The 18,772-nt window shown below is 54.2% G+C and overlaps 1 protein-coding gene across 1 annotated transcript; it reads right to left on the reverse strand.

Annotated features, from left to right (window-relative positions):
* Positions 1-5,825: 5,825 nt before the first annotated feature.
* On the reverse strand, positions 5,826-18,721 carry CDCA8 (cell division cycle associated 8). Its single transcript, XM_004614319.2, has 10 exons — positions 18,419-18,721; positions 18,170-18,298; positions 15,498-15,538; positions 14,309-14,381; positions 11,876-11,955; positions 10,756-10,820; positions 9,772-9,867; positions 8,481-8,607; positions 7,806-7,892; positions 5,826-6,936 (listed from the first exon to the last, which is right to left on the reverse strand). Exons 1-10 carry the CDS (start codon positions 18,510-18,512, stop codon positions 6,892-6,894), a joined length of 837 nt encoding a protein of 278 aa, XP_004614376.1. The 5' UTR covers positions 18,513-18,721; the 3' UTR covers positions 5,826-6,891.
* Between the last annotated feature and the right edge of the window lie 51 nt (positions 18,722-18,772).

The following is an 18,772-nucleotide window of genomic DNA, read 5'->3' on the forward strand; positions in this document are numbered from 1 at the left end:
GATCCGTTCTCTGTTACTGGGTGGGGGGGGGGGGGAGTGTCTCTGCAGCATCCCCAGGAAGACCCTCCCCTCTCAAAGCAGCGCCTAACGGGGCATGGTCTCAGAGGCACCATGGGATGGCCCCAGGGGAACAGGGAAGAGGATTCCTCAGTCAGGGTCACCTAGGGGTGAGCATTATGTCAATTGGGGGTGCAGGGAGGATGGTTTCTGGGGCAGTAAACCAAGGTGGGCCTCCCAGAGGAGGCAATACCAGTGGCAGTGCCATCCCCAAGAGAGTCCGGGGGTGGGGGCAGAGTGGAATGGGCAGGGCATGATGAGCTCCACCCCGACACGTTTTGGAGATCCTGGAGCATGTGCCAACAGGTGGGAGGGACGTGAGTATCCAGGTGCGGGACTGGCGCCTCCCAGGTGGGGTTGGGGGAGGTCACCTGACCAGCGCGAGGGGCTCTGGGGGAAGAGACCTTTGGAGCAGCAGATGCGGGGAGTGGTCAGGAGAGGCCTGGAAGGGGTCTCTCCTGCAGAGCCAGAGCAGAGGGCGTCCGGTGAGGAGCCAGTGAGGGCAGCCCAGGTACAGCCGTGAGGTCCCTGGGGGATCTGCAGTGGGAACTGGGTCCCGGCCTGGGGGTGGGACTGGACATCAGGAACTTCCTGCCGGCCACTGCCCGAGGTACTGGAGGTGGGAATCGAGTCCAGGGTGTGTGCCAGGCCTCGCGCAGCGGCTGGTGGCGGCGGCTCTGCCCGCCCGGCCTTGCCTCTCGTGCGTCTTGTCCACGTGGAGATTTTTTGCGTTTTAAATTTCTCCGTTCTCTCCCCCGCCCCTTCCCTCAGTGCCACAGTGCGGAGGGGGGCTGGCGGTGGTTCGCTGGGGGAGCTCCATGCTGGGGTGGCGGCTGCGGCGCTCGCACACGTGCTCCCCAGAGGTCATCCTCCTGGCTCCAGTGCTCGCACATCTCCTTTCCCGGGTCGCACTTGCTGGGGGTCGGCCCTGTGGTCAGGGCGGACGTGCTTGTGGCTACGGCGCTGCATGGGGCATCGAGACCTCAGAGCTGCCGGGATCTCTCTCCCCCGGCGTGGGCCTGGGGGAGCAGCACTCGTGACTAAATGCCTGCGAGAACCCCTCTAAGCCCTGCACTCTTCCTCCGGGCCCCACATTTCTCCCTGGCAGAGACCCCTGTCATGTGGCGCTGGTCCACACTGGCGCGCTCTAGTGAGCCCACGGACAGGCAGAGCGGCAGAGCAGGGAGAATTGGGGCGGTGGGCCCACACCTGGCGGTGCTCAGAGCTTACTCCTGGCTCTATGCTCAGGGATCACTCCTGGCAGGGTTTGAGGGGCCAGATGGGACGGTGGGGTTCAGACCTAGGTGAGCTGAGGGCGGGAGCAATAGCATATGGGGGAAAGCGCTTGCCTCACAGGCAGCCAACCTGGGTTTCATCCCCAGCGAGACCCCCGGCACCCTATATGGTCTCCCCAGCTGGCCAGGAGCAATCCCTGAGCTCAGAGCTAGGAGTCAGCTCTGAGCACAGGGAGGTGTGGCCCCAAACAAACAAAAAACCAAACTGGGTCGGCAGGGTGCAAGGCAAACACCCTACCCATTGTCCTACCTCTCTGCCCCCCAGCTGGGAAATTTTGAAGGGCACTGCAAAGGGAGGAAGGTAGAGGGCTGGAGTAAGGGCGGCGTGGCGGCCCAGACCAAGTGCCCGAGCATCTGAGTGCTTATGTATGCACTCACTGTACACACACGGGACACGCATACACACCCTTTAGCCCTTGCCTCGCTCCATTGGCTTGTTAATGCTTCTTTGCCCCAGCTGGGCAGATCACGTGGGGTCTGGAGCAGGTCTTATTGATCCGCCATGGGAAGGGCTTAGCTCCCCTTTGGAACTTAGAACCAATGAGGCCTAAGCTCCTGGGAAGGATGGAACCCAAGATACAACTCTTGGGACCGGAGAGATAGTTCAGTGGGTAAGTGCTTGCCTTGTACGTGGCCAACCCAGGTTCAATCACTGGCACCCCAAATGGTTCCCCGAACTCACCAGGAGGGATCTCTGAGTGCAGGGTCAGGAGTAAGTACTGAACCCTGCCCAGTATGGGCCCCCCGTTACCCCCTCCCAAATAAAGCTCTTGGCTGGAGAGAGAGCACGGGGAACAAGACTCTTGTTTTGCATGAGACTGACCTTAGTTGGATCCCCAGAACTGTGCGTGGCCCCTTGAGCACAGAGCTGCATGTAGCCCAGAAGAAAAACAAAACCCCCAGGTTTCTTCGAATCTAGGATGCCACTGTGAGTCTCAGGGTTTGAGCCCCAGCATCATACCAAAACTAATGTCTTTTTTTGGCTCAGAAAAACATGCAGGGTATTTTGTGGGGGGCGAGGTGGGGGTAGGGAGTTGTGAGTCCAAATTTCTAGTGTCCTGGATGTGTCAGATGTGATCCTGATAACTCTGACTATCTGCAACTCCCAGTGTGGCAGCATCCTGTGGACACTCCCCCCCCCACAAACGTCAGCGGTGAGAGATGCGGTAGTATAAGGGCTAAGGCACTTCCCTTGCCTGCAGACAGCCTTAGTTTGATCCAGGACCTGACTGTAAGCATAGAGCCAGGTTTAGCCCCTGAGCACCGCTATAAATGGTATTACAGCCAGTTAAGTGATTGCCTGCCATGGTGCCTCATTGGGAAGAGGCACCCCAGTTTCAGCGATACCAACATTGTGAGACACGAAGTGAGGAACAAAGTGGGCTTTCTGCGTCAAACCCAGCCCACCTGCCACGAGGCTAGCGGGGCTCTCGGATTCTGCGTGATGGGGGGCTGGCCAGGGTACCCCGTCTGTGGGTGCATTTGCTCATCTGTCCCCCAGTGCCACTCAGGAAGCACCTCTTCCTGCGGTGAGGAGTGGAGAGAGAGAGGGGGATGTGCTGGTCTGCCCAGCTGGGATGGATGCCCTCAGGACCAGCTGGCAGTGCCGAGGCGTAGTGCAGCTGCTGCTCGCTGAGATGTGCCGGCAAGGTGGCGCGCATGAGTGATGGACAGTGGGTGCTGGAGACTAAAAGGAACTGTGGCGGCAGGGCTATGCCTCATTGTGACAAAGGGGCCATTCAGTGCAAGCGCCCAGGCACCTCCGTGGAGGCGGATGTGGGAGTTGCAGAGTTGCAGCTCACTGTCTGCTGCAGGAAGCTGGAGAGAGAAAACAGCGGGGAGGGCGTTTGCCTTTGCCTGTGGCCCACCTGGATTCAATCCCCGGCATCCCATATGTTCCTTTGGCTCAAGCCAGGAGTGACCTTGAGCACAGTCAGGAGTCAAGCCCTGAGCACCACTGGGTGTGGTCCTCGAATCGAAGTAAAAGTAAAAGTTTCGAGGCAGGCTGAAGACTAAATCCCAGGTGCTGTGGGAGCCCAGCACGGGCCCAGCCTGACCTGCTCCTAGCAGGTGAGAGAAGCCAGAGGGTGCCCCCTGCACCTTCATGCTGCTGGGCCAGCCAGCCTCTTGCACAGGCACCTCCTTATTCATTTTTTAAATTTAGAATAAAAAAAATTATCTTAGTTTTATAAAGTTGTTCACACCAATTTATTACATTTAATATTCCAACATCTAATAGCCTAGTTCTCCCTCCTAAGAGAACCTGACAAGCTACCGAGAGTCTATTGCCCACTTGGGAGAGCCTGGCAAGCTCCCCATGGCATATTCATATCCAAAATACAGTAACAGATATATACATACCTCTAGGAGAGCCCGGCAAGCTACCGAGAGTATCCCACCCGCACGGCAGAGCCTGGCAAACTCCCCGTGGCGTATTCGATATGCCAAAAAAACAGTAACAATCGGTCTCATTCCCCTGACTCTGTAAGAGCCTCCAATCATTGGGAAAGACGAGTAAGGAGAGGCTGCTAAAATCTCAGGGCTGAATGTAATAGTGTTACTGGTGCCCGCTTGAGTAAATCGACAAACAACGGGATGACAGTGATACAATGAATATTCCAACACCAACCCCACTACCATTACACCTTCCCACATTTTGAATATTTCCACCCCAACCCTCAAAGCCTACTCCCAAAGCAAGACCTAAATAATTTATTTTGTATTGTAATGAATAATCCGCTAAAAATGATCCCAAAACATTTCCTTAGAGGAAAGTGTGCGAAGATTGTTGTTTCACCCCGGAGCCATTAAGCACTTGTCTTGGTAGATCAGTGGTGTAGAGTATGAGGTGTTGTGTGGCCACACACTCCAGGAATTCTAAAATTTTAGATACAATGATACAGCTGAGGTTAATTTAAATTTTTTTTTTAACTGGTTGGTGATTTTGGGACCTGGAGGCATCTCTGTGGCATTTTACTCTCCTGTTGCTCTCTTCTGAGAGATTTGTGAGTCTCTGGATCAGGCCGTTAATGAGCTTCTATGAGATAGTTTATGGGCATGACTGCCAGGCTACCTACAGAAAGCACAGGGGGTGGGGTGGGGGCGTGGGGGTGGGAGCCACCCATTCCTGACTCCGCAGGACTCCTCACCCTCTTTAAACCACTCGGCACCTTTCTCCACTGCAACTTACTCATTTAAATGGCAGTGTCTTGAATACACCCATCAGTCCCCTCAGGTCCATCCTAGTCTGCTGCAGTTGCAGGGTCCTGGGGGTCAGAAAATGCCTGGGATGACCTCAGGATCCTGCTGGAGACGGGGTTCCTGAGCTCAAGGAGCAAAACACAACCCTGAGCCATCCTTGGTGGCAAGAACGGCTTTGTGGCTCTCTCTTGAGTGGGGCATCCTTGGAGACTGTCCTCCATCCCGAGGGCACTTGGCATACCACATGCAACCCGGACTCGTGGGCACTAAAATGGGCAGATGGGACCTATCCTGGTGTCTCAGTGCTGCGGCTATGTTCTGTGCTCCACCATCTCGTCTCCTGAAGGTCAGAAAATGCCACCTACACCCACCAGCCCCGGTTGAACTAAGGGAGAGATGGCTGCGGGCAGTTGCAAGCGTTATGGCCATCAGGGAGGGAATGGGGGCTGTGAAAGGGGGTGAAAAGGGCAGAGGGAGTGGGCACCTTGGCCATAGGCAGCTGGTTCTGACTCCAGTGGGGTGGGGAGCACAGTGAGGGCCCAGTTCATTTTTTTCCTTAAATTTTTGGTTTTACGGGTGATTGCTTTCACCAGCACTGGAGAAAGCTGTTGCTTGGCTCTGTCTGACCAAAACTCCAAGCACATCCAGCAGTGCTCAGGGATCACTCCTGGTGGGGCACGGGGCTCAGAAGACCATAGGGGGTGCTGGGGATTGAACGCGGGTGAGCCATGTGCAAGGCAAACATCCTCCCTGCCGTACTATTGCTCTGGGGCCCAGTTCTACTGGCTTCTCTTGGTGCCCGTTCCTGAAGCCAAGTGAATTACTGATTACCATTCACACTCTGGGCACAGAAACTCAGGCAGGGGCAGCAAGTGTCTGTGAACAGAGGAAGAAACTCCCGGAGCCTGTGTACAAGCACATGGGCTGGTCTGTCTTTTTCCAGAGGTCAGGCCTCGCTGTCATCCGTGAGATGGGGAATGTTTGAATGACGTCCTAACCTTTCCAAACCCTGAGCTCTTTCCATGAAAAATCAGCACTTCACAGGATGACCCCTCCGGATTCTTGCAGAGGAAGGTCCAAGCGGCTTTGGGAAAGGGCTGAGAGGTGAGAGCGGGACCCCCAGCCAGCAGGACTGCTTCACCAGGGCTGGCGACAGCTGGCACTTGGCTCAGGCTGACCCCACTGCCCCAGGCCTTCAACTTCAGCTCCGAGACAGCCTCTAGGTCGGGTGCCACATCTGGAGTTGACAAGCAGGGTGAACACCGATTTAAAAAAAAAAAAACACCCACACAATTTATTGAGAACAGGTTAACAAGTAGCTCTGATTAGAATAAATCAGATTATATGCAGTTGCTCAGTAAAACAATATGTACAAAAGTCTCAGGAGAGGAAACCAGAAATAAGCTGAGAGTAATAGCTGGAGTTGGACTGGGTACTCGGGTATCCGGGCCCGGTCAGGCAGCCCGAGAAGACAGAGTACAGCAAAGGGCTGTGTGAGAGAAAACTGTGCCCTCAAGTCTGGAATGGGGACGAGGAACTGTCCCCATAGTTTTGGACCACATCTCATGATTCTGGGGGGCAGAGAGGCGCGCTGGAGCACAGGACAGGGACGTCAGTGCTGATTCAAAAACCACTTGGGATGTGGCCAGACAAGTGAGCCCTGCTCCCCCGCGCACCCCACAGGAGATGTGCAGGGCTTGCGGGGAGCGGGGGAGGGGGGCCTGCAGGCTGCGCCCTCCACGGCCTCATCCAAATCCCCACCAGAGAGAGGTAGAGGAGAAGACACGGAAATTGCCTCCAAACACGTTTTGGTCTTCAGTAAACAGGGAGGAATACAGAACACTGCCCAGATCAGCTGGGAGGGAGGAGGGGGTTGAGGAGGCCTGAGACTCTGGAGCCCCCGCGCTGGCCCCACGTGCAGCTGCGCCCCTGTCCTGGCGCTGCCCTCTCACTGCTCTGAGCGAGGCCTCCCGGGGGGCCAGTGGCTGGCTCGGCGGGCGCTCTGCGGCGGGTTGCCCCGAGAACACGAGGTTCTCCCGGGCCACCTCCACTGGGGTCGGGGCAGGCTGAGTGACAGGAGGCAGGAGGCGGCAGTGCAGAGCGGGAAGGGGAACTTAGCTGGGAGACGACAGGGAACCTCAGCGGCAGTGCCTGTCCCTAGGGACTAGCAAAGCTTTATCTACTTGATAGGGGAACGGCATTTCCCGCTGTCTGAATGCTCCAACAGGAGACACAGAACCTCACACTCAAACAGCCCAAAGGGGAGAAGTCTCTTCAGGGTCCGGAAGTGCCTGCAGAAGGTCCCGTCCGCCATGTCTGGTGTCTTGGAAATGCAGCCTCATTTCTGAGTCCGTATGCTGCTGCAGATTTGGGCAAGACGGGTCTGCGAGACAGAGAGAGAGAGAGACTGGTGGTCAGGAGGGCCCTGGCATGCCCGCACAGCACCTCCATCCCTGCTGGCCCCACACACCAACCCTTCCACGTCTCCATCTTGTAGCTCAACACGGCTGTAAAAGGACATCTCAGGTGAGATGGGGCAGCTCGGGGAAAATAATGCCGGGGTTCAGCTGGAGGACTGGGAGGAGACCTGGGGTCCCACCCACCACTGAGAACAAGCTGTTGGGGCCAGGAGCCCATCCCACCCAAGTGAAGCAGTTTAATCCCTGCTCTGGGCAAGTTCACCCCACGCAGGAAGCTGAACAGTGACAAGACAACAACACATACACACCCTGGTGCGGGCGAACAGCACCCAGAGCACAGGGGGAAGGTTTCCTTCGAGAGACGGTGCACAGGCCCCAGAGACAGAGCTGAGCTCTAGAAGCCCCTCGAGGAGACCCGCCCCCACCCCGGACCTGGCTGCTCAGGGCTGGCTTTCCAGGTGTGGACTTCCTGCTAAGGGGTCTTTCCACACAACCCAACTGTCTGGAGCAAGTGCTCATTCCTGGTGCTCAACTGCTCCCTCACATGCCAAACGGGGCAGTTCTGATTTTGTGGCTCTTCCGTGGCAGGCACCGGGGCTGGAAGAAATTCCTGTCAGACTGGGAACGGGATTACTGTGAGGTCCAGAGTAAAGGTGGTAGTTTCATGTACCGGATTTCACAATGATTTCCTTATGTGCCTACTGTGTGAAGGTGCTTCTTCAGTTGTGCCCGTTACCAGGGTGGTGATGATGAGGTGGTGAAACAAGGCACTGGACCCCAGACTCCTCACCAAGCACAGCGAACCCACGTCGGCAGCCCTGGGGAGACTTACGGAGAGTTTCCTGATGTTGCCGATGGCCTCCGGGTCCAGCTGCGCGATGTCAACCCTCTGCAGGTCACTGGCCAGTAACCGCATGCTCTGTGTGGATGGAAAAGAGGGTGAGGACTGGCCCTTAGGGCAGGAATGTCCACTTAGTGGCCGGGCCTTCACACTCCCTGAGATGCCAGTTGGTGGGGGAGGGACGATGTCTCAGGAGATGAGGCCGCCGTCGGTGCTGGCCACTGCAGCCTGGCACAAAGCAGCCACATGAGCCGAGGAAGCCCCTGAGCAGGGATGGCTGCCCACCAAGCACCAGCGCCTCAGCCAGCTCCAGGCTGCTCGGGAGCTGAAGCTTGGCCTTCCTCGGAACCGGAGCTGGGCGCAGCCCTGCAGGCGTAGCCCGGATGGCCTGAGCACAGGGACGCACGGTCTGTGCTCCCGCCTCCACAGTGCCCTCCCCACCCTGCCTGGAGCAGCTCCTTGCTCCCACGACACGCAGCAGGAGAGTTCCTGGTGGACTCGGCCTGCTACTACCCCGCAGTGTGGGAGACCACGTCCGGTCACGGCCCTTCCCCAGTCCTGGTCTCCCCCAGGAGAGAAAGCAGGCCTGAGTCTGGAGCTGCGTGGCGGACTGTGGGGGAGGAGCGCGGGTGGCCGGGGCGGCCGGGCCTCCCTTGGGTACTTTACCTCTCCGCCTGCCACGGGCACGGTGAGGAAAATCTCTTTGCTGTCTGCGAGAGGGCTGCCGTTCACAGAGATATTGTAGATCCGCTCCCTGGCTGCCGGAGTGCGCAGGCCTGGGGTCTTGAAGACCCTACGAAGGGGAAAGTCTCTGTAAAGACGTTGGGCCCACGGAGCCTCCCCGTCCCCGCTCGCTTCAGGCTGCAGTCCTCAAGTGGGAGACTTCTAAGAAGGCGAGCTCTAAATTTAGGGGGACTTTTTTTTTTTTTTTTTAAATTAAAGCAGCATTGACTAAACACAGCTGGATAAAGGAGACTGTAATTATCAAACTCACATAATGAGTCAGTTCTGATCCCTGTAAGCTTTAGGTCCCGCCTCCTTATGACGCTCTTCCTCTCTCCCCATGGGGAACGCGTCCCAGGAACGAGGCCGAGTGCCCCCTAACAAGAGGCACTTCCTCGGGTCACGGGCGGATTGCTGAGAGAGGATATTGACTCCCGAGTTCTCTCGGACAGGTGAAATGCTGTCCCCCCGTTAGCCCTGGGTGTCCTTTGCCAAATGCTCATGTCACGTGAACTTGTGGAACTGAGAAGCAGGCGAGTCTCCTTCGCTCTCCCCAGCACGCTACTCCTGTTCCAATCCCTTAGGCATCCTCCCAGAAACGCCTGAAGAGCAAGTGTCTCGGACACAGGTTCCCAAATGTGGCCCACCACTCCCTTTTTAGGAAGCAAAATATATACAGCTATGGCCCAGAGCAATGGCACAGTGGGCAGGGCGCCAACCCAGGTTCAATCCCTGGCATCCCATCTGGTCCTCTAAGCACCACTAGGAGAGATCCCTAAATGCAGAGCCAGGGGTAAGCCCTGAGCATTGCTGTGTGTGGCTTAAAACCAAACCAAAGGGAAAAAAAAAAAAAGACAACTTGAAAATTCACCTTCTTTATATGAACAAAACACACACTCCCCCTCTGTCACTAGGCTACTGTCCCCTCTGGGAACCAGCGATCAGTGGAGGGGCTCATGATGCTCCCATCCACCAGCAGATGCTTCTCTCCCGGCAACACTGTGTCACCTCCACTGTGACAGCGTCTCCCGAGAGTCGGTGTCACGGTCCAGACCTCCCAGGAGAGCGGGAGAGCAGTTTAAACGGCTTTAGAAGGCCAGAACTGTGCAGAGGCCTCACCGTCATCAGAGCAGCAGCACAGGCCCCTTCCCAGGCTAGGGCCCAGCCACCGAGTGTTTCCTACCCCCTCCTTCCTTGGCGCTGCAGGTGCCGGCGGGCGCTGTGCGAGACTCACCTGGAGTCGAACCTGGGTGTCATGCCTGGGGTTGGTTTCACCAGGGACAACTCTAGACGGCTCAGAGCCGGGGTCAGAATGTTACAGTGGCTTGACCTGGGGGTAAGAGACAGCCATGAGGGGCACTGATTCTCGGGTGCCATGACGGCAGTGGTGACCACACTGGGCACTGACCGACGCAGGCACCATCCTACGTAAAATGGTTCTTGGGGGACCCTCCAGGCTGCCCCAGAGAAGCACATTTGTCTCATCAGATGTAGAAACTGGATGGCAGAAGTTCGCCGTGAGGGAAGAGTCGGGACCCTGCCCCCAGAACCTGGACTTCCCAGCAGAGCTGGGGCGGGCGAGGAAGTGGCCCTATGCAGAGCCCCGCCCACCCACCCGCCCTTGAGTCACAGGAGTCCGCTCCTTCCAGGCCGACTCCAACAACCACAAGCTTGTCTGCAATGAGCCCCTGCCCCCAAGCAGGTGGGCCCGGCCCAGGGGACTCTGGACTTGGCAGAGGAGGGAGGAGGTGTCAGGACACAGGGCAGGTGGCAGCCACTCTGTGTGGCTGTCAGACAGACAGACCTGTCCATCAACTGAACGACGACGTTTAATTAATGCAGGCCGGGGTGGGGGTAGGGAGGTAGCCCAGCAGCAGAGCCCGTGTCCAGGTCCCTTTCTGATGACCACCAAACGCACAGTAGTACGTCCTAACTCCCTCCGCAAACCCCGGATGGGAAGGTGCAGGAGGAAAGAGAATGTGAGGGAAGAACTAGAGAGGGTTTGGGGTTGGGACTGAACTCAGGCTTCAAACACGCCAAACACAGGTCCCACCCTCCCCCACCCAGCCCCACCCCACTACTGACCTACTCCCGCTGGGGTTAGATGGTTCTCAGTGCTACTCAAAGGCACAATGCCCCTCTCACCACCCCCCACTGCCAAGTTTCTGGTCAGGGCCAACCAGTAAAACCCACACTGCTCGCTCAGGACACCCTTTACCTTTTACTCCTGCTTTTTCTTTGTATGGATTGGGCTCTTTTCTTGGATGGAGGACACCTTTTGACCTGAAAGTCACAATGAAATCACACAGGTTACAAAAACCAGGAAAGGGGAGAGGATTGGGAGAGCGAAAACATCAAGGCCAGCACTAAAAGGAAACCAGCACCGAACACAGGTTGATTCACATAGACCAGCAACATGTATGATCACCAGTACTGAACACAGAAGGTTGACCTAACGGAGCCCAGCGACACGTATGATAACCAACACCAAACACAGGTCGACCTCAGAGCCCAGCGACATGTATGATCACCAACACTGAACAGAGGCCCGACTCTACCCCCCTGCCCCCCTCTATGTAAAGGCTTCAAGGAAGGTCACTACGGGCACCCAGGAAACCCAACCCCAGGACCACTGGCAGTCTCTGGAGGTACATAACAGGGACCTGCCTGGCAGCTGTCTCCTTCCTTGTTGTCTAAGCCACCCTGCTTCCTGACAGCCCTGGTTGTCCCGAGGCAGTCGGCCTTTTCCCCCACCTCCTGGTCCTGGTCCTCCTGTCTCTCCCTGACCATCGGAGCATCCTCAACCCCTACTCCTCCCGGGCTCTGGGCTGGATGTTCCGAAAAACGCGGGATGCTCATGCCTTAAATGCCTGACAGCACAGGAGCTGCTCCCCTGCCCCAGCCCGCCTCGCCTAGACGCCGGGGCCTGAGCTAAAGTGTCACGACAGCCTCCCAACAGGTTCCTCACCTCCAGTTTCCCCTCTCCGCACCCTGAAGACCTTTCTGGAACACTGACCCAGTCCCCTCAGGCCACTCATCTCCAGGCCCCGATCTACCTGCACTGCCCCCTGCTCCCCCACCCTTACACGGCACTTTCCTACCTCCTGGGACTCCCTTCTCTCCTCTGGGAAATCTCCCTCACTCCTAAAGGTCAGGTCGGTGTAACGGAGAGCACAGGTGAGAGCTTCCTTCCAAAGCTCTACCCATTTGCACAAACTTCTAGCGTCACTTTTATCATTGGCCGTTTCAATGAGATCTTTTCTACTAAACTGAAAATTCTGTACTTTATTCATTTCGTCTCCTGTCAGCCCCTAGTCTTGAACCCAGTGCCTACTTACTCGTGCAGTTTGACGATTATTTTTGTTCTCTTCTTCTTCTTCTTCCACTATCATTTCATCCAGTTGCACTGCCCTTCGTGCTACAAGAAACAATTTCAACAGCTTGTTTTTCCTCTTGGGAATAAACTTCATGCCTTCACATTTTGAGTGAAAGGGGGACCACGCCCGACCTGGTACTTAGGGGACCAACCACGTGGTGCTGGGGATCAAACACAGGCCCCCTGCAGGCAAAGCTTGTGTGCCAGCCCTGTGAATTGTCCTGGGACCCACATTCACATTTTTTATAGGAAAAAAAGCCTACACTAGCATTTAAAGGCTGCAAGCAGAGAAAGACCTAATATAAAGACGAGTTTGAGAACAATGGGGTTTAGACAATGCGAACTAATCAGAGTGGATAGAACTCCGCTGTGGGGCCAGGGCAAGCACAAACGGCTGGAATGCCTTGCTGGCGTGAGGCCTCAGGCATTGTGGTGTGAGGCCCTGAGTGGATACTTGGCCTCACACGGCTGGATAGAGCCTGCGGGCCCCCAGTACCACTGGATAGGCCGCCCCAACAAAGACAGAAAACCAGCCAACAAAAGACTCGGCAGCCGTGGATAGACAGCTCAGAGCTCTGAGAGCAGACCCCGGTGCCCAGCTCCACCACTAGGTCACACGGCAGACTTCAGCACAGTGAGCTACCACTCTGCTCGGTTTCCTTTCACAGATGAGGAAACTGAGGCACCGCATGAAACGCCCACACTGCATGGATGCTGAGGAATACCACTGGGAACAACCCTGAACGAGACAGAAATAACCCTCAAGCACTGCCTCAAAATTCAAAACTGAAAAAAATAAAACTAAGTTTTAAATAAGAAGGGGACAGTCTCTTTCTCGGGTAATTAAGAGGCTTGAAGTGTGGGCACCACAGAACAGGGTCTTTTGTTATTTTGGTTGCTGTATCCAGAACCCCTCGATATGCCTGTGTTTATTAAGTGCCTGGGAGTGAAGGTAAAGTCTCTTGGGTGGCACATGTACATTTATTATAATAAAATATCCTGGATGGAGGCAGCTCAAGAAAACTTAGGAAAGCTTCTAAAACCATCACAGCTATTTAGTGATGAAAGATAGTGTCTCAGTGCTGATGTTACAACCAGGAGCGAGAATCCTGATGAGAAATTCCAAAGGGAAAATGCATGCATACAATTGTGGAGAGGCGAGATCAGACTAAACAACCCTTGACATTTTTCTATGCAATGGGGATATTGTATTTCAGTACTGAGACAAAAAAAAAAATGGTGGGTGAGGGGAGAAAAGGTCCATCTCTTTATCTCTTTCCAGATTCCATTCTAATCTAGCTGATATTAATTCAAAAAAGCCTAAGCAACTGTGTTCATGTATAATTATATGTACAGATGGGGCTGGAGAGACAGTTCAGTGGGGAGGGCACTTGCTTGCATGTGGCCCATGTGGGTTCAATCCCAGCATCCCGTATGGTCTACAGAATCCAGGAGTGATTCCTGACTGTATAGCCAGGAGTGACCCCTGAGCATCACCAGCTGTGGGCCCTCTCAACCCCAAATGTGCCTGGACAGATTTTAGACTCATTGGTATTCATGTATTATTGTTAAACCTAGGCCCTGGTCTCAGCAAAACCAAGCCCACTAACCCTGAAACTAAGCAGGGGAAGAAAATCTGGAGGAGAGTCCTTCCTTCCCGCACCATTTCCCAGATGCACGATCCCCCATGTGGAGGCAGGACACCTGGGAAGCTGCTGCTTTCTCAATGCTTCTACCTGGGCCGGATGTACTAGGAAGATGCATGCACTGCAGCATGTGCCCACCTTTGCCATCTCACGGGTGGGCTTATGTCTAAGCCCAGGAGGCACCGGGGCCTTGCACAAGTCGGCCCCTGAAAGGAGAACATGGAATGCTGGGCCCGAACGTGTTCCCTTTAACCCTGTGATGGCATCAGGAGCTGCAGCTGGCACGACCATGCTAAATCCCTCCACAGAACCCGCTCATCGAGGGGTCCAGGGGAAGAGCACAGGCCTTCGAGTTCGGGGAGGCCCTGGGCCTGATCCCCTGCGCCACATGGCCCTGAGCAGAGCACTGAAGGGCACAGCCCCAACGGCCACAGTCCCTCAGCACCGCCAGGTGTGGTCCAACCCCAACTTCATCGTTATTAACCTAACTCCAGCAGCAAAATGTGGTCACCTGCCTGGCCTCTCCTCCTTTCACTTCTCAGGCTCACAGGGCACTCCAGAGGCTGGCTCATATCAGTCCTCCGTACAGTGGACAGAACTGACCGGCCAAAATCAAATCGCTGGATCCACAAGCTCAAGGACCAGTCACCACAGAGAAGAGGCTCCACCAGGGAGGTTTCCCTGAGCAACCGGCCAACAACCCTGGGCCTCACCTCTCAACTCAATAGCGAGTTTGACAAAGTACTCACTTCGGGCAGATTTCAGGGGTGTCTGAATAGCTTCCGCTGTCAGCTTGTTGATTTCTGTGATGTCCAGGTCGGCCTGTAACAAAAAGCCAGAAAATAGCAGGCGTCACCCACCAAGTATGAGAAATGGCACTGTAACAATCTAGAAACAATGAATTTTGTAATTTTGATGCCAGGGGTTCAACCAGGCTGTCATACATTCAACCGTGAACTCTACCACAGAAACCACATCGCCAGCAGCCTCGGTCTGTATACATAAGACTGCTCCATGTTCACTAAAAGACGATACAGTTCATCCTATCAGTCACAATTGGACGCCTAAAATCACTTGCTGATTTGCTTCTATCCCCATATTTTTCTCCGTTTCCTCTCTATCTAGAACAGAGCACAAGGAACACTGTACCCCTCAAATATATTAAGTGTTTAAGTGATACATCATTTGGTTTCTGTGGTTATTTCCACTACAGACCTATGGCAAGGATTTATCTAATCTCCTGTCAAGTGTTTTACTATTAGAAACTCACCTATTATTATTTTTATTATTTTTTCTATACTGGCCGTGCTAGGGGACCCTAGGTGGTGCCAGGGAATCTAACCTGGGTCAGTGGCATGTAGGGTGGAGTCTTTCCCACTATACTATCTCTCTGGCCCTCGGCTATTTTATATTTGTTTGAGGGGCACACCCATCACACAGAACTTTACATGTGGCCAGTGCCTGTTGTAGAGGCCAGTGCTCTATTTTGTCTCCCAGTTTTACTACCTATGGTGGTCTTGGTACCGCTTCTGGGAAGTATCAGTGAAGACTGGGGTGGGGGGAGGCGCGGGAGGAAATCCTGAGAGCTCTGAGCAGTAGCAGTGCCTCTATGGCAAGGCACAAGGTCACTCTATCACACTGAGCAGGCCAGTCATGATTAATGAATGACCCAGGGACTAGAGGAACTCAGCTTGAGGTTCTCTCCTTTCCTGCAGAGGTCAGGCCCAAGGGCAGCAAGGCACCTGCCCAAAATAGAGCCGGCCCCTCGGGGAGGGCTCGCCACTCTGGGCGTCATGTACCCGACATTTGACAAGGAGGCACAGAGTGTCCCCCTGAGGGTCCTCTTCCACAGGACTCACATACCGGCAGGATTCTGTGACGGGGCTGGACCTAAGAACTAGCCGGGAGGAGAGTTCAAAGACAGGACGAGTCACTTACGGTTGCGGCTTCCTCCAGAGCCTGCTTGTTTCCTCCAAGAGCTTTAAAAGGAACATTTGGTTTATTCACTATCAGATAGAAACAACAGAATTCACCATCTCCCTCCACCCCCACCTGCAGCCCCCATGGGCCATGGCTGGCAACATTCAGGGATCAGTCTTGGAGGGTGCTGGGGATCAAACTCAGGTTGGCTGTGTGCAAGGCAAGCACCTTACCTACTGTACTAGCTCTCTGGCCCCTAAATTTATCTTCTTTATTATTTATTTATTTATTTTGCTTTTTGGGTCACACCTGGCGATGCACAGGGGTTACTCCTGGCTCTGCACTCAGGAATTACTCCTGGCGGTGCTCAGGGGACCATATGGGATGCTGGGAATTGAACCCGGGTTGGCCGTGTGCAAGGCAAACGCCCTACCCGCTGTGCTATCGCTCCAGTCCCTAAATTTATCTTCTTTAATGAACAAAGTTATCTTTCAAAAAGTAACTAGTTAATCCCTTAAGCCAACATCCAAGAACCTTCACAATCTAGTATTCTTTCCCCCAAACTTCAGTCCTTTCCCTCATGACCTATAAGTTCCTTCATGCTAAAGTTCCTGTTCTTTCTAAATTGTACAGTTGTGGGCTGGAGAGAGTATAGCAGGGAGGGCGAATGCCTTGCATGTAGCTGACTCGGGTTCCATCACGGGCATCCCATATAGTCCCCTGAGCACCACCGGGAGCAATTCCTGAGTGCAGAGCCAGGAGTATTCCCTGAGCACTGCCGGGTTGTGTCCCCACCCCCCCACAAAATAGGCAAAATGTGCAGTTGTCATGTGTGATTCAATGCCCTGGAACTTCTCTCACCTAAAAAACTGCTGTGCACCTGACAAATGTCTAACTCACACTTCTGACCTAGTTCAAGGGGCCAAAGAAATAGCTCAACAGGCTGAGAGCATGCACTGCATGCTGGAGATGTGGGTTGGATTCCTGGCACCAAGTACAACCAGGAGTAACCATGAAGTCAAGAGTAGCCCCCAGCACCAACAGAACAAAGGAAACAAAACAAAACCCAGTTCAGACACAAAACTCTGCTTATTTTTCTATCCCAACAGATTCCTACCGGCGCTGAATTAGTTGCTCACTGCCATCACACTCAACTACTCAAAGCTGTTGGAATGTGCATGTGCCTTGAGCTGAAGTCCTGGAGATCAGAGATAATAATGCTAGTTTCTGGTAAAAATATAGGTGTGTAGTAAATGTGTTTTGAATAAGAGAGGTCTACATAAGGTTCAAATGTAGAATTTTTTAAAGTAAAATTTTACTTAGGGAATATAGCGGGAGGGAGATAAAGAGGAGAGAGGGAAGGGAAGGGAGGTTGAGGGAGAGAAAGAGAGAGACACAGACAGAGACAGAGAGACAGAGAGAGACAGAGACTCATTCAAGAGGGAAGGCTGGCTTCTCCCAAAAGTAAAATTTTTTTAAAAGTTCAATCCTCTTGCTAAAACACCTGTGGCATCCTATATGTATTAACTGTTAGGAACACAGGCTTTGGAGGCCTGGGAAGTAACTCAGTGGTAGCGTGTATTGCAGGTGTGAGGCCCTAAGTTCAATCCAGGCACGACAAAACCAACCAGCCAACCAACCAATCCAAAATTTGGGTTCAGAGACTGCCACTAAGTAGCTAATGAGCCCTTGAACAAAGTAACCAATTTCCCTGTTTTATATCATCTATAAAAAGGAGATAATATTAATACTTGATACAGTTATGAGAATAACACCAGTATACATAAAGCATGATACAATGGCTTTCTCTCATAGTACTCATATAGTTTTAATTAGATAATCACATGCAAGTTGGGGTTCCTGTTTTGTTCTTGACTAACACCCAGTGGTAATCAGAGCTTACTCCTGGAGGGATCATATGGGAGCCAGAGACTGAACCCAGGTCAGCCACACACAAAGCAAGTGCCCTAACCACTGTACTATCACTCTGGCCCCAAGCACATGCAAGTTTTTAAAAAAACCCTTATCTAATAGTATCTTATAAAAGTGGGAGCAATGCTTTATCTCTCAGCATCTATGGCAGCAAGCACAGTGACAGACACACGCCCACCAGATATTTGTAAAAATGCGCAAACATTCACAAATAAAAGGGGGTCATTAAAAGTCTAGCAGAAATACAAACATACACATCTACCCTCTTGGGCAATGGATAAGAAGGAAGAGAGAGAAAGGATAACCCAACAGAAAGTCATCATCCTGCAATTCCTCAGATGCTTAGCTAGAGGGTGGGGAAACGGACGGATGCGGTTTTTTTCTGCAGCCAGAAAGTTTTGGGTCCTCCTGCTGCAAAGTGTGATTTGCAGCAATTTCCGTAAGCTGCAAGAGAGCTTCTTGTGGGGTTGAACCAGCTGGGCTTTGGTAACCAATCAACATATTTGTTGTTAAATGACTGAGACGAATTACAAAGTGCTGGGTAACAAAAACGTATGTGAAACCCACATTTCTGTATGTTTGGGAACCACCGGGGCAAAGTTTAGTAACTGCGACAGAATCCCCTCTGGCCCGCCAAGCCCCACGGAGGCCCAATCTGGTCCGATGCCTATCCGGATGCAGTGCTCCCTGCCGGGAGTATTAATAAAGCTGGGCGCGGGCCGTGGGCGGCGGGGAGGGGCAGGGCGCGGGGCTCTCACCGAAGTAGTCGAGCCAGTTCATCTCGCGCAGCGCCTTGGGCAGCCGCAGGATCTCGATGTTGTACAGGTTGTCCATCTCCTTGAGGAGGTTCTGCCTGTCCGACTGAATCTGCTTGGCCCGAATTTGCACTGCGAGGGGAGGGCGCGGGGTGAGTCCGCGCCTCCTGCGCCCCAACTCGCCCGCACCCCCCCTCCCCACTTTCCCCCTAGCCAAGCCCCGCTCCGGCCCGCCCGGGCTCCGTGCCTCACCTTCGCGGTCGAAGTCCTTCAGGAAGGAGGTGAGCTTGCGGCTCCGTAAGGAGCTGGCCTTGGCCCGACTGCCGCCCTTCCTCGCCGGAGCCATGGCGCAGGGGACGAGGGCGCGGCGGGCAGGGGCGAGGTCGGGGGCAGCGACGTGGCGAGGGGAGGCTGGCCGGTGCGTCCCGCCCTTCGCGGCCTGGGCCTGAAGCTGAGGCCGGGGGGCGCGCGGCTCCACCTGAAACGGAGCGTCTCGGAGCTCACCGGACGTGCGACTGCCGCCTCCAAATTCAAACTGCCACACGCTGACGAATGAGAAGTCTCCGTCTCAGGAAGGGGTCCACAGCGTCCAATCACAAGGGAGCT

This window comes from Sorex araneus, chromosome 5, assembly GCF_027595985.1.
Source record: "Sorex araneus isolate mSorAra2 chromosome 5, mSorAra2.pri, whole genome shotgun sequence".
Taxonomy (NCBI): Eukaryota; Metazoa; Chordata; class Mammalia; order Eulipotyphla; family Soricidae; genus Sorex; species Sorex araneus.